The following is a 15,542-nucleotide window of genomic DNA, read 5'->3' on the forward strand; positions in this document are numbered from 1 at the left end:
CCCTCGGCTGGATTGTCACCTCCTCTGAGTGGGCTCCCTGACCACCTTATCAGAAGCAGCAGCACCTCGTCCCCCACACCCTAGTCCTCCTTTCTTTGTTCTGCTTTACTGCCCTTCCCAGCACTTCCCTCCACTGACATATGTGGTTGATCCATCTGTTTCTTATGCATCCGCTCCCTGGGACGGCAGCCCCAGGAGGCCAGGAACTTGGTCTCGCTGTTGTTTCCTCCTCACACAGAGCAGTCGGTGCTCCTGTTGGGTTAGAACTGCTCTCATCCCATTTTACAGATGAGGAGTCTAAGGAGTCTAAGGGAGGGGAAGTCACTTCGCTGACGAATAGTGGAGCTGGGACTCCCAGCCACGCAGCCACGCAGCCCAACTTAAAGATCTGACCACGGGTCTGCAGGTTCCAGAACCATTCAGCTTTTGCTACAATAATTTAGGTTTTGTTACAACCCCCAGCATCTACTCAGCTCCAGAGTTTGTGGGTGGGTGGGTGAGGCCGGGCTTGACTGGGTGGCTCTCCTGGGCTCAGCTCTGCTTGCTCGGATTCTGGGGTCCGCTGTTAGCTGGCCTAGCTTGGTCGTGGCTGGTACACTTGGTTTGGCTCCAGGTGTCTGTCACCATGTGGGAGGCTAGCCCAGGTTAGTTCTTACTGATGCGGGAAAAGTGGACTGGAACGCGTGGTGTTCCCCTGGGCAGGATGGCTCCCCGGGCTCTTTGTCCAGTGGAGTCGAAGAATGAAACCACGGTCGGAAGATGGTATAGCAAAGGTGGCAATTTATTGAGAAGCAAGCACAGACTCCCACGTGGGGGGGGGGGGGGGGGGCAAAGAGTCCCACCAAGTCCCTTTTTCCACAGTTTATAAAGGCTGCAGTTTTTTGTGCCTCGATATCCCCTCTGATTGGCCACTATCCCCCTTTGATTTGGTCACTATAGCAACTCCTGAGCTCAAGCCTCACATGAAATACATGAGGTTCCCTCCTTCTTCTCCCTTATTGTTCTCCTATTCCCTTTGGGCTTTCTTCCTCCCTCTTTGAATGAGGGGCTTTCTTTCCTTTATTCTGTAAATGTGTACCTTTTGCTGCCCCCAGCTCCCTTGTTTTATGGAAATGTAGCCTCTGCCACTCCCAGCTCCCTTGTCTTATGGAAATGCACCCCTTGCCATTCTGTAGACCTGTGCTTTTTCCATGGACCCCTTAGTTCTTTTTTTTTTTTTTAATATATTTTATTGATTTTTTTACAGAGAGGAAGGGAGAGGGATAGAGAGTTAGAAACATCGATGAGAGAGAAACATCAATCAGCTGCCTCCTGCACACCCCCTACTGGGGATGTGCCCGCAACCAAGGTACATGCCCTTGACCGTAATCGAACCTGGGACCCTTCAGTCCGCAGGCCGACGCTCCATCCACTGAGCCAAACTGGTTAGGGCGACCCCTTAGTTCTTAAAATTTCCTAAACCTGCCTATTTCACCCCTAAAAGTTCCTTTCGTTATGGAGGTGCAAAGGTGCAGGTGGAAGTGTGCAAGGCGCTGAATGGAGACCGAGGCTTGAAACCAGCACCTGCCCCTTCCATCTCATTCTGTTGGTGAAAGCAAGTCACACGGCCAAGCCAGCATCGCATAACAAAGTTACATGGTGAAGAGCCTGGCTACAGGGAGGGGTGAAGAATGGTGGCCAACAGTACAGTCTCCCAGAGATCCCACCAGCTCGCAGTTCCGGGGCTCTGCTCCCGGGCCGGGCCGAGAGGTCAGAGGCCATCTGGGGAGGACCCCAGGGAGCTTGTATGTGGGGCTGCTTAGAAGGAAACTCCCAGGCCTGGGTGGCCTGGGTTTGTGTGGGGGGAGGGAACACAGCGGGAGAGGGTGCCGCAGCGAAGAAGCCATGGCGTTGGCATTTCTTGCTTGGGTGTGGCCGTTTGCAGGAAGCAGCAGGAAGCTTCGGCTGCACGCGTACTTGCTGAGTGACCTGTTTTAGGGTTGATTAACTTAGCTTTGCCTCTGCATCTACATATCTATCTATTATACATTGCTTTATGCTTTTCTTAATTTTTACCTTCAGCTCAATTAAACATTAGTTCATAAGCAAAAGTGAGGATGAGGGTTTCATGAAGCCCAAGACCTTCTGAGTTCATTTCAAAGCATTTTCTGACAGTTCTTGCATAAGCTTCAGGCCTCGCAAACTCGCCTGGCATCCTGGTTCCGTTCAGAGCCACTTAGTTGTCACAACAGCACATGAGGCCGGAGGACGGGTGCCTCCATTTCACTAAGGAAGGGAAGTTCCTAGTTTGCACAAGCCAGTTTCCCAGGACTTTGCTGTTTTGTGAAAAGAACCGGACCCAGATGACTCTAGAACTTCCCTGGTGAAGTGAGGCTGGCCGGCTGTCTCCCGCAGAGCAGAAACAGCTGTCCTGGCTCAGGGCCCGCTGCAGAGGCCAGCACACTCCCCTGTCTCCCCGTCACAGATGGAGGACCAGGCTGTCGTTCTTACAGGAACTGTGGGCGTGGGTTTTCCTGGTTCCTGGTCTCCGGGAGCGGCTTCCCGTCCTCAGGGCTCACAGGCTTCGAGAGGCTCACGTCTGTAACAACAGTGATGCTTTCACAGCGAATCTGGGAAAACCAAGCCCAGTCTCCCGCGTTTGGAAGATTTACTGTCCCTCGTGGTGCATTTATGGGGTTAATTTCTCTGTGTTTTACTGATCAGAACTCAACTTGCCTGGTCCTTGGTCTCCGAGCACCGGGAGACACTAGTATGTCCTCGCCACGCGGAGATACTATTCTGGCCCAGAGCAAAGAACCCGCGTCAAGTGTTGGGCTTTTACAATATCAGAGTTACTCCTGGCTCCCCCTGCCCATCACTGTGTTCCTAAGGCTTCCTCAGCACTGACTATCACCCCAGAAACAAAGTCCTATGCCCAGCTTGGAGCGGGCAAGGACATTATCAGCCTCACACCCTGGCAGCCTCAGCCTGTGCCCACCCACCTCCTGGGAGGCTGCCCACGTGTAGGGACGGCCCAAGGATTAGAAAGCGCATCCCGACTGGGCATTGAGGCCTCTGGCCTTGCAGCTGGGTCCTGAGGGTTCCACATTTCTCAGCTGCAAGGGGGGCAAGCTGGCAGCTCCCAGGCTACACCCCAATCCTGGATTTCCATAGTTCCCATGCTCACAGCTGAGTCAGACTGCTGGGCTCAAATCCTTTTTCTGCACTGGTAAGCATGCTTTAGCATCTTATTTAGACTTTCTGTGCCTCAGTTTCCTCATCTGTAAAATGGGATCATAAAAGCACTGATGTTGTTAGGCAGAATAGATAGTTACTAAGGCAGAAAGGAGGGGAAGGGGAAAAGAAGGAGAGCTTATCTTATCCACTGAACAAAGAAGTCAGCCTTTGTAGGACTTGCCAAGCAAGATGACCAGATGTATGTACAAACATTCCCGAGATAAGCCGCAACAATGTAGAAGGGGACTTTGAAACCTAGTCTGCTACCCAAGATATCCAGCAGGGGAGCTTTGAAACCTATAGGGAAGAGGGTATAAAACCTTTTGAACTCCCACTGGATGGGGTGCTCAGACTACCCGAGTTGCCCATTTGTGCTCTCTCTCTCTCTTTTATTTTTTTTTTATTATTATGTCCCCTCCCCGCCCTGGCAGTCTCTGGGTCACTTTTTCCGCTTGTAGATCTTCTGTGCTAGCCTCAGGAAGATGGCTTGGGGCAGGGGCGAAGAGTACTGCTCGATGAGACCCAGAAGGCGGCTGTAACTGTCTTCCTCATATTGCATAAACACGGCCTGCAGATTCAGCTCCTCGTAGAGTGCCTTCACCCGGGCCACCTTCTCAGCTTCTTTCTGCCCATAATTCTCCTGCAGGATCTGGCGCTGTTCCGGCGAGGCCCGCTGCAGACACTGTACCACCAGGCAGCTGCATTTGTTGTCCTGGATGTCAGTGCCAATCTTGCCCGTCACACTGGAGTCCCCAAAGAGATCAAGGTAATCATCCTGGATCTGAAAGAGCTCTCCAATCTCCAGCAGGATCTTCTTGGCATTTGCGTGTTCCTTCTCCCCGTCAATGCCTGCCATATACATGGCAGCAGCTACAGGAAGGTAGAAGGAGTAGAAAGCTGTCTTATACTTGACAATAGATTTGTACCTCTTTTCAGTGAATCTGCCAAGATCCACGTTGCTCTGCGGGGCTGTGATGAGGTCCAGGGTCTGTCCAATCTCAGTCTGATAGGAAGTCTGCAGGAAGAGTTCCATCAGGTTCAGGTAATAGGGCTGCTCCCGGCAGTAGAGCTTCAGCAGGCGGTAGATACAGGCTTCCAGGAGCATAGCATCATTCACGGCATCCAAACCAATGCCTGGCTGTCAGGGGACAGAAAACAAGCAATCAGTCTCTGGCCTAGACTCATACCAAGATCCTGTCACTCTGAACACCTCAATAGGCTCTATGTAACCGCCTCCCTGTGGCCTGTTTCCATGCCCACTGCGACTTTCCCGTGAGTCTACTTTACCTTCTGATACCAGCAGATCTGCCCCCGTCGGGTGAGGGATGAGTCCATAATGTCGTCTGCCACCAGGAAGAAAGCCTGGAGCTAGGAGAAGAGGGAAGAGTGGAATAAGACCCCAGGGCTCCTTATTACTGTCCCTTCGACAATCTGGGAGAAGTGCTGGATGAAATTCTGCTTTTTTTGGTCATAAACATCCAATTTCTGGTCTCCGTTCATTCTGAGGGAGGAATAAAGTACTCTGTTCCATGATGCCGGTTCTCCTCTCTCTCTCTTTTAAAAAAAATTCTTTATTGTTGAAAGTTACATATGTCCCTTCCCCCTCCATTGATCTCCAGCCCACCCCCGACGTGTATTCTAATAAATTTGCTAGCTTTGCTTCATGCTTCAATGCTGCTTTCTGTCACTCATCTAAATTTCTTCTCATGAGATTGACAAGAGCCAAAGAGGATAGACCCCTCCCCCCCCACACCTCTGACGCAGGGGGCTCTCTGGTAACAGTAGTGTTGTGAGGATGATGTGGCTGTAACCCTGCTGTGCTGTAAGCACTCCTTAAATACTAATGTGGATGAAAAGGGGCCACGTACTAAACCTGACAAGCTCAGCCTTACAAACTCAGAGACCAAAAGTAACCACATAGGATGGTCTGAAATTAAAGCTTTTTAACTAAAAGCAGGTTATGGTGGGCAGTCATGTCCTAGGCTAGAATCTTCCTTGACAGTTCGTCTTTACCTTAATTGAGCCTGTCTATTGTCTTTTAAAAATATATATTTTTATTGATTTCAGAGAGGAAGGGAGAGGGAGAGAGAGATAGAAACATCAATGATGAGAGAGAATCATTGATTGGCTGCCTCCTGTACTCCCCCTACTGGGGATCAAGCCTGCAACCCAGACATGTGTTCTGACTGAGAATTGAACCATTACTCCCTGGTTCATAGGTCGATGCTCAACCACTGACTGAGCGGCCAGGCTGTCTATTGTCTTTTTGCATCTATGATAACATACGTTTGGAATGTCAAGGCAACTTCCCTTTTTCCGGGACCCCTCAGGGTGGACACCACAAATCCTCTTGTTATTGTTATTATTATCATGTTAATTATTGACTGTTAACTACCCCATACCCACAAATGTAAAGTAAGTGTCTATGTGTTTTACTTTTTAACCAATACCAGAGATTTCCCCTGCTCTGCTTTCTCCTGCCTCCCTAACCTATCACCAATGAATTTCATGTAGCCCCCTTACATCTTGCCCTTTAAATCTAATGTATAAAATAAGTGGTGAAACTGCCATTTTCCAGAGCATTATCTCAATCCCTTGATGCTTTGCTTCCTGGCAATTGTTGTCAGTTTGGGTCAAAAAAACTTATAAAAATTCCCTACAGATTTGAATGTTTCTTACATGGACACTGACTATCGATAGCATAATTATTTACAAGGGGTCATACTCTCCCAGGGATATTGATACTCGCTCCTCCGCACTGTGAGTTCTGAGGAGGGGAAGGATTCAGGGCCTGAGGTGCTATGTATGAGATGATGGGTGTATTTATTTAGCCATCCTATTGTTGACAGGCATTTGGACTGCCTCCAGTTCTTGGCCGTTACAAAGAGTGCTGCTAGGAACATTCTCGTAGGGGCCCTATCTTGGGTGGACATATCTTGCATTTCTGTCTCGCACGTAGGCAGGACCAGACTGCAGGGTCTCAGGGTAGGCATGTGTTCAGCTAAATACTGACCGTTTTCCAAAGTGGTTGTATGTACTTACTGAATTCTGAACCATGAGGTGGTATTTGCCTCTTAAAGAAGCAAAACAAATTATGATGTGCAACTACAAACACCACAAAGTTACCCAGACATTGCTTGAAGTTGAGTGTATTAGTTTCCAATTGCCGCTGTAACAAATTACCCCAAACTTAGTGGCTTGAAGCAACACAGTTTTATTATCTTCCAGTTCTGGAGGTCAGAAATCTTAAGTAGGCCTTACAGGGCTAAAGTAAAAGGCTGTGTGCCTTACAGAGGCTCGGGAGAGAAATTGCTCCTTGCCTTTCCCAGTTTCCAGAGGCTGCCTGCATTCCTTGGCTCCTAGCCACATCCCTCTGATCTGCTTCCACGGTCACGGCTTCTTCTCTGACTCTGATTCTCCTGCCTCCCCCTTGTAAGGACCCAGGTGATTACATTAGACCTTTCCTGATAATCCAGGATAATCTCTTCATCTCAACATCCTTAAATTAATCACACCTTTGAGGTCCCTTTTGCCATGTAAGGTAACATAACCACAGGTCCTGGGCTTTAAGATATGGAAATCTTTGGGGGGCATTATCCTATCTCTCACATTGAGGGGCACAGCTTTGGTACCTACAGAAAACCCATGAAACTCTTGGGGCCACATATCTGGACCAGGACTGGCTCTGGTGGCTGTGAATAGGCCGTGACATCCTAGAAAAGAACACAGAAGCCAGAATGGGTGTGATCTCTCCTTCTTCCTCTCCATCCCCTCCTCCCCCTTCTTCTTTTTCTTCGTTTTTATTGATTTTAGAGAGAGAGAGAAAGGGAGAGATCCTCCTCCTACTCTCTCCCTCCTCCTCCCCCTTCTTCTTTTTCTCCATTTTTATTGATTTTAGAGAGAGAGAGGAAGGGAGAGAGAGAGAGAGATAGAAACATCGACAAGAGAAACATCAGCATTTATGGGCTGCCATTTGCATATCCCCTGCCAGGGATTGAGCCCCAAACCCGGGCATGTGCCCAGATAGGAATCAAAGTGGCGACCTCTTGGTGCATGGGTCAAAGTTCAACCGCTGAGCCACCCGGGCCAGGCTTGAGCTCTCTTCTGTGCCAGGTGATGTGCTAAGAGCTTCATGAGGCTCTAGTCATTTCTCAGTAACTGCAACAGCACCACCAGCAGCAACCACACCCTGAGGAATGCACTATTGGTACTTCCACCTTACGAGTGAGGATGCCGAGGCACCGAGGAGATAAGGAACACTCCCAATGTCATTGCTAGGAAATGACGGAGCTCGAACGGGTCACGCTCTTCCGGGGCCGGAGTCATTCACAGCATTCTCACGCTAGGCCCACGCTCCCGGTCCCGGTCCCGGTCCTGGAGCACGCAATCCGCCTGCAGGGATACCTCTGAGCCGCAATGTCATCTCCAGCTGGTTTTCCCAGAGGACTCGGTCGGAGCCTTGAGGGAGTGGAGAGAGCCACCTTGTGGCGAGAGAGGGAATCTGAGAACCTGGTGCCGGTTCTCCATGTGTGGGTTCCACCTGCCAGTCTTGCTATTTCGTGTCTTGAAAAGACTGACATACTCGTTTATTCTCTTTTATGGAAATTTTTCAAAAGCTTAACTTTAAAAAAATATATTTTTATTGATTTCAGAGAGGGGACGGGAGAGGGAAAGAGATAGAAACATCAATGATGAGAATCATTGATCGGCTGCTCCTGCAGGCCACCCACTGGGGATCAAGCTTGCAACCCGGGCATGTGACCCGAACCATGACCTTTTGGTTCATAGGTTGATGCTCAACCTCTGAGCCACGCCGGCTGGGCAAAATTTTAACTTTTTGTTGTGGTATAACTTAGAGCACAACACTTATAACTTAGTGTGCAACTCGATGAATTTATGAATGCAAACGTCCATGAAGCCACTAGGACACAGAGCATTCTAGTCGTCTCTGGTTTCCTTGTGCCTCCTTCCAGTCAGTACCACCCAAGGTTAATCTCTTTCTGATTTTTCTCAAGACGAGTTAGGTTAGCCTGTTTCTGATATTTATATAAAAGGAATTGTATTCCGTTGTCTCTGACTTTTTTACTCAACATTATGTCATGAGATTCAACCATGTTGTTGCATGTAGCAGTACTGATATTTTTCGAGATTGCCATGAAGCATTTCACTTTATGAATATCCCACATTTATTTACCCAAGCCTGTTGTTGATGCACATTTGGGCTGGTTCAGTTTTTAGCTACTATAAATAGAGCTGCCATTAGCATTCTTTTACATAAATATAGGCAATTATTTTTCTTGGGTGTACACCCAGATGTGGAATTAATTGCAAGGCCATTTGGCACACGTATGTTTAGTCTTCGTTGGTACTGCCAAACATTTTTTTCAAAGTCATACTGGTATTTTTAATTCTGTGAGATAATTATTTCGATATTTCTAAAAGACTCAGAAATTTGAGTCATTTGTCTTGAGACACACCCAGAAAATAAAACACTGCATTGAAAGTGTGTCTTGAATAAAGTTTGCAAATTTCTGGCTGCTGCTTTTCTCTCTTTGTAAAGCTGCCAAGGTGACTTGTTTTAATTTGCATTTCCTGGGTTCCTAGGGAGGGAAATTGGACATCTTTTTCAATCTCCTGGCACATTAGCTCATTTATGGGAATGCCATTGTCTGAAGGCCTGGGTCCCACTCCAGAGGCACCCCTCGCAAAGTTCTGCTTCATGGGCCATCATTTATCTGGACCACTGTAGACTGCTGTGCCAGGGCCCTGCCTCTCTCTTCCCTTAAGATAATAATTAAGAAAAATCAAGACCTTCTTTCCTAATTATCCTATCTGGATCTAGCAGCTGAATTTGAACCCTGGACAAGTAAATAGTACCAAGGCCGGGGAGGTGGCAAGGAAGACAATGGTGACCAAAGTCATTGAATCACTATTTACTGAGTACATGTTCTGTCCCAGGCACTGTTCCAGTCACTGGGGCTACAGCAGGGGACAGAACAGACAGAAATCACTGTTCCTGGAGAACTTGTTTCCTAAGGAGGAAGACAAGAAATACTATAAACAAGTATGACATATGATGCGATAGGGACAAAGGAGAGAGAGAAAAAAAAAAGGTGGGGCCCAGCAGGTGTGGCTCGGACGTTGAACGTTGACCTATGAGCTAGGAGGTCACAGGTCGATTCCTGGTCAGGGCACATGCCTGGGTTGCTGGCTAGATCCCCGGTGGGGGGTGTGTAGGAGACAATCAATCAATGATATTTCTCTCTCGTTGATGTTTTTATTTCTCTCTCCCTCTCCCTTTCTCTCTGCAATCAATAAAAATATATATTTTAAAAAAGGTGGGGAAAAGGTGTGCCTGTGTTGGGGAGGATGGCTGTACTTTTCAGGAGGGTGGTCAGAGAAGGCCTCAGTGAGAAGGGGACATCTGTGTAAAGACCTGAAGGAGGTGGCACCATGGAACAGAGGGACCAGCAGGTGCAAAGGTCCTGAGGTGGGAGCATGCTGGTGGGTTGGAACAGGAAGGAGGCCAGTGTGGCTGGAGTAGAGTGACCCATGGGATGTGTCTGAGAAGAGGAGGTCAGAGAAAGGAAGGGGTGGTACAGAGAGTGTAGGCCCTTGTAGGCCCCTGTAAGAAGTTTGACTCTGAGTGAGGGGAGAGCCATTGCAGGGTTCGGAGAAGAGGGTTAAATTTATTTATTCATTTAAAAATATTTTTATTGATTTCTGAGAGGAAGGGAGAGGGAGAGAGAGATAGAAACATCAATAATGAGAATCACTGATTGGCTGCCTCCGGTACCCCACAAGCCTGCAACCCAGGCATGTGCCCTGACTGAGAATCATATTGGGATCTCTTGGTTCCTGGGTCGATGCTCAACCACTGAACCACACTGACCGGGTTATTTATTCATTTTAATTGATTTTAGAAAGAGAGAGAAACATCGATGTGAGAGAAACATCCATCAGTTGCCTTCTGCACAAGCCCTGACCAGGGATTGAACCAACAACCTGGGTATGCGCCCTGACAGGAAACTGAACCCGTCACCTTTTCATGTATGGGACGATGCTCCAACCAACTGAGCCACACCAGTCAGGACTGGACTTATTTTTAAAAAGGATTATCCTGGTTGCTGTGTTGAAAATAGAATGGCAAAGGCTGAGGCATAGAGACCATTGGCTTTTTTAGTAATCAAGGTGGGAAATGGTGGAGTTGGGCCAGCTGGGAAAAGGCAGTGGTGGTAATGAGCAATGGTCAGGTTCTGAAGAAAGTTTGAAGGTCAGATATGCTAATGGATTGGATGTAGGGTAGGAGAGGAAGAGAGGAAGCTCAAGTATGACTCCAATAATGCCATCTGAGTAGACCACTTAAAAAACCCCTTTTATTATGTACAATTGCAAACATACATAAGTAGACACAAATAGTATAGGAAACTCCAGGTAGCTACCAAAAAGCTTCAACAATAATCACCTTAAAGTCAATTTCGTTTCTTCTATGCTCCCATCCATTCTCCATCCCATATTGTGTTGAAGAAAATCTCAGACTTTATTTCATTTAATTTGTATATAGTTTTTCAGCCTGGCCAGGCATGGCTCAGTGGTTGAACATCGACCTATGAACCTGAAGGTCACGGTTTGATTCCCAGTCAGGGCACATGCCCCGGTTGCAGTTGTGTCTCATCTCCAGTGGGGGGCGAGCAGGAGGCAGCCGATCAATGATTCTCTCTCATCATTGATGTTTCTATCTCTCTCTCCCTCTCCCTTCCTCTCTGAAATCAATAAAAATATATTTTTAAAAAAGATAAACTACCCCCTTTTAAAAAATATTTTTAAAAATTGATTTTTAGAGAGAAAGGAAGGGAGAGGAGAGAGAGAAAGAAACATTGATGAAAGGGAAAAACACTGATGGGTGGCCTCCTGCATGTCCCCTACCAGGGATGAAGCCAGCAAGCCAGGCATGTGCCCCGACCGGGAATCGAACCAGTAACCTTTTGATGCATGGGACGATACTCAACCAACTGAGCCACACCGGCTAGGGCTAAACTCCCCCTTTTTAATAAACACTCCACAAAACTATTATTATACCTGTTAATGGTTGACTCACAAAGACCACCAGTGTCTCCGCTGGGCCACCACGGGGAAAATTAAATAAGGCAATCTGGGGTGGGTTTTTCAAAGCAAGGAACTCGTCAGGACTGGGTAAGGATTCTGACACAATACTTTAGGATTGGTGAACACGACAAAATGGGGGTCTTGGAACAAGTCTTGATGTGCAAACTGTTGTCTGATAAGTGAGCTTTTTGCCCAGGTGAGCAATCTGTTATCCTGACAGGAGAGCGGGTTGCCCAGGTAAACAAACTGCCCAGATCAATTGGTTTGCAGGAATTCTCTGGAGCAAATGAGTTCTCTCTCTCTCTCTCTCTCTCTCTCTGTCTCTCTCTCTCTCTTAATCCTCACCAGGGTGCTCTCCCTCTCGGGAGCTTTCCCCCTCCCTCTCCCTGCCAAAGGCTTCCTCACTCCAAAGCTCCAAGGGCCCTTCCTTTACTTCTATAACTTGTTTCCTAAGCCCATTTCTTCTAGGAATTACTTCTTCTACCTCTGTGATTTACCAAACAAATGGTTCTCCCTACAAAAGAAATCCTCACCTGGGGATATTTTTTTCATTGATTTTCAGACAGAGTGGAAGGGAAGGAGAAGAGAGAGAGAGAGAGAGAGAGAGAGAGAGAGAGACATCAACCTGAGAGAGGCACATCGATAGGGATGTGTCCTTGACCGGAAATCCAACCCACCACCTTTGGTCACCCCGCCGGTGCTCTAACCAATGAGCCAAACTGGCCAGGGCAATTAATGAGTTCTTCATTGTTTTATAGATGTTGCCTTCTAGGCAAGACTTTCTTGGAACAAACCATTAAGTCATGTTGAAATACATGGTCTCAGTTCTTATATCTAATAGAATTTAAAATACCTAATATGGTTAAATAGCCAGTCAATGAATGGATTTCCTTACCTGTCTCATACAATTATTTTTCCTGCTTTTTCAAATCAGGATCCAATTGAGGTCCACACATTGCACTTGATTTTGTGTGTTTAAGTCTCTTAAACTATAGCTTTTCTCTCCTTCCCCCCCAAATAATTTTGGACAGAGCCACATCTGGATTTTGCTCTCTGTATCTCCTTGGTGTCATTTAAAATGACCCTTTACCCCATGAATTCCCTTTAACTGGGTCCTTGGAGCTACTGATCTAAGCTACTTAGCTTAAAAAATATGACAGTGGGGCAGTGGAAATATGGCCATATATGACCAATGAGCAATCTGAAAAGGTAATGATGAAAACAACCCTATTTACCTTAGCATCAAAGGAATAAAAAACTTAGGAGTTAACTGAGGAGGAGAAAGATTTGTTCAATGAGAACCACAGAACAGTGCTGAAAGGAAAAGAATGCTCCTGGTGTTCCTTGGCTTGTAGATGCAACACTGCAGTCTCTGCCACCTCCTCAATGGCTTTTTTCCCCGTGTGTCTCTGGGTGTCCTCTCCTTTCCTTATAAGGACACCAGTCACTGGATTTAGGGCCCAGCCTAATTCACTCAATGACCTTAACTTAACTGATTATGTCTACAGAGACTCTATCTATCTATATAAAACCCTAATATGCAAATCAACCGAACTGGCAGAATGACCAGACTCTATGACACTCACTGACCACCAGGGGGCAGAAGCTCAATGCAGGAGCTGTCCCCAGCCTGCAGGCCCTGACTGGTGGTGGCGGTGGGGGGTGGGGCTGGCGAGTGGGCGGCGCCAGGACAAGGCAAGTGAAAGCGGGGGCACCAATCACTCTGCTGGTCACCCCACAAATCGGCCCTGATTGCCAGGCAGGCCTAGGGACCTTACCCATGCAAGAATTTCATGCACCAGGCCTCTACTTTCCAAATAAGATTACATTTTGAGGTTTGGGGTGGACATGAAATTTGGGGGGATACTCTTCAACCCACTCCAGCTACCTTGAGCAAATGTTGCAAATACTGGACTGATGTATTAATCCTTCCAGAATCACAATTTGGACTATTAAAAAAAAATAAAAGAAAGGATGCTTTCCACTGCTAGGAAATGAGATTCCATTATGCAATAACCTTTGATGTTCTTTCATCGGAGAGGAATATGTCTCTTTTCTCTTGCTTCTACCACTCACACTCTTCCTGTCTTCCAAAGCTTGACAGAGTGTTCACATCTGACTTTGATAATGGTCCAGCTCACAGAGTTTTATGGGGTTTGTTTCAAGGACGCAGGGCAAGGCTTGTGGAGAAACATTTCTCTGAGGCCTGACTGGTGTTAGACACAAGAGTGGACATTTAGGAGTATACTTGTTAACCTAAAAGTAAAAGGCCGTGGTGAGAGGCAACAAGCGTTTATTTGAGAGCCAAAAGGACAGCTACCTGGGAAACACTGATTCAGGCAGAAACCCAAATAGTGTTCCGAAGGAGACAAAGAAGGCAGCGTTTACAAAGTTTCAGGCTCTGCATGCTGTCCTCTATTCAATCCTCTTTATGTAAATGAAGGATTCTGGCTAAGTTAGTAAGGACTGGCTGAGTCCAACAGGCAAACAAAGGATGCTGGTTGGGAAAATGGGTAGGCTTTCAAAGTAAGGAAAGCAGATGGTCTGGTTGCCATGGTGGGGAAGAGAAGTTCAAAGTTAATGGAGAAATGTGCCTAGTGGAACACTTAGTGTGAGACTGCTATATTGTAAATGAGAAGACGCCTTAATTAATAAGCCAAATTAATTTGGAGTCTTTTTATTTCACTAGCGCTAGCGGGCCAGAGGAAATATTGCTTTTCAAATTCTGGGGCCCCCAAATAGAAGAAGTCTTTTTTATTTATATATTTTTTAGTTTTTTGTCTTCTAAATTTGGAATTGTTACAGAAGAGCAAAGAAATACCAAGCATGCTTCCTAGAGAAAGGGAGGTACCCCTTTTATTAACACTAGTGGACTCTGGGAATAATTTCCAAATCAGTGAAGTAATACGCAGAGGGATTCACTTTTTATAACCTTCTGGGGTCTTTGTCTTGCAGATATGGTTCCGCCCCCTTTTGTGGGCTTACAGGAAGGCTTACAGGTATTGATGATCTGTCCTGGGGCCAGCCATAACAACCTCCCCCCCCCAGGCCCCCCCTGCAGAGCAGTTCACAGTTTCTATGGCCTGACACGCCTTGCAAGACCAGTTTCTGGTTAGGAGGCAATGACCTAATTATAGGTCATCAAGAATGCACACTGAGCTTATTGGCATGAATTCCAATTGCTAGCCCCCAAAATATCAGGGTTACATTTGAATTAGCCCTTTTTAGCCTTCTCATCCCCCGCCGCCCCGCCCCCTTGTCCCACAAGCTTCTTTTAGCTTTGTGGAGCAACGACCACGGGATGTTATGGTGAACAGGGGTGATGACTGCTCTTAGCTACTTCCGGCTGGAAAAGGGCAATGACAAAGGGGTTAGCAACCCGTTTCTTCCTCTCGGAAGGTTTGTAGGGAGTTCTTCTGGTTTCAGGCAGGCAGAGGTAAGCACTGGTCTCACACGTGTAGAATGTTCCTGCAGGGGGCACCAGAGGTAGGTGGTGTTTTCAGCCTTGGGGTAGAGTTGCATAGTTCATCTGGGAGGTGACCTGTTGGATGTTGGCCCTGGGTATTGCTGAAACAAATAGGAGCAAAATTAGTTAGCTGCACATTGGCCGTGACAGGTCCTATTATTTTTTTTTCCATCCAATACAATTCCTCCCCCCTCCCCCCTACATGCATTTGGTAGCGGAGTCATAACATGCTGCAGGCTGATAAGTATAGCTAACAAATATCTGGCTTGATGGGGCTTTTCCGTAGACTACCCAGTCTAGCATATTTGGGTAGTGAGTTTCTAAGCAAGGATACATGGCAGTGGCCCCTATGGGAGGCAAGTATGTGCTAGCTAATATTATTAGTGGGAGCATGTTATTCCCTCTATTTCTGTTCACTATTTCTATAACAGTGAACCGCTAGGACAAAGAGTAGTATTATGACAATTCCTGCCAGGCAGATGTAGCCAAGGACGGCATGACAAGGTGTAGTCTAACAATTCATGATGAGGAAACAGTAATTTTATGGTGCTTCTGTGTCCTAGCAAGAGCAGACGAGTTCTCCTCCTGGTACTAGCCTCAGGTTCCAGCGGCACTCATAAAAAGACAAAATGAGAATTATTAGAAAGATAAAACCAATGATTATCCAGAATTACCAGAGCATATTGCCTTTAGGAGGAGATAAGAAAGAAAGATTAGTGTTAGGGAGAATTCAGCAGGGTGTTATCTGAATTCT

General features: G+C 46.9%; 1 protein-coding gene and 1 long non-coding RNA gene across 2 annotated transcripts in view; both read right to left on the minus strand.

Moving 5' to 3' along the window:
• Positions 1-3,633: 3,633 nt before the first annotated feature.
• LOC102240123 (farnesyl pyrophosphate synthase) lies at positions 3,634-4,605 on the minus strand. Its single transcript, XM_005886515.2, has 2 exons — positions 4,504-4,605; positions 3,634-4,354 (listed from the first exon to the last, which is right to left on the minus strand). Exons 1-2 carry the CDS (start codon positions 4,549-4,551, stop codon positions 3,656-3,658), a joined length of 747 nt encoding a protein of 248 aa, XP_005886577.1. The 5' UTR covers positions 4,552-4,605; the 3' UTR covers positions 3,634-3,655.
• A 2,378-nt stretch (positions 4,606-6,983) lies between these two features.
• Positions 6,984-15,542, minus strand: part of LOC106724817 — a 22,754-nt gene continuing 14,195 nt past the window's right edge. Inside the window, exons 2-3 of the long non-coding RNA XR_001360650.1 lie at positions 11,018-11,023; positions 6,984-6,996 (exon numbers count right to left, since the gene is read on the minus strand). This is a non-coding gene — a long non-coding RNA (uncharacterized LOC106724817). The remainder of the gene's footprint in view (positions 6,997-11,017; positions 11,024-15,542) is intronic.

Source organism: Myotis brandtii, unplaced genomic scaffold (genome assembly GCF_000412655.1).
Source record: "Myotis brandtii unplaced genomic scaffold, ASM41265v1 scaffold987, whole genome shotgun sequence".
NCBI classification, from domain to species: Eukaryota; Metazoa; Chordata; class Mammalia; order Chiroptera; family Vespertilionidae; genus Myotis; species Myotis brandtii.

Bases quoted from the DNA above. Each gene is read 5' to 3' on its own strand.
- LOC102240123 (XM_005886515.2), bottom strand. From the start codon at position 4,551: ATGGACTCATCCCTCACCCGACGGGGGCAGATCTGCTGGTATCAGAAG. The intron at 4,355-4,503 runs GTAAAGTAGACT...GTCCCCTGACAG, and splicing joins AGATCTGCTGGTATCAGAAG to CCAGGCATTGGTTTGGATGC.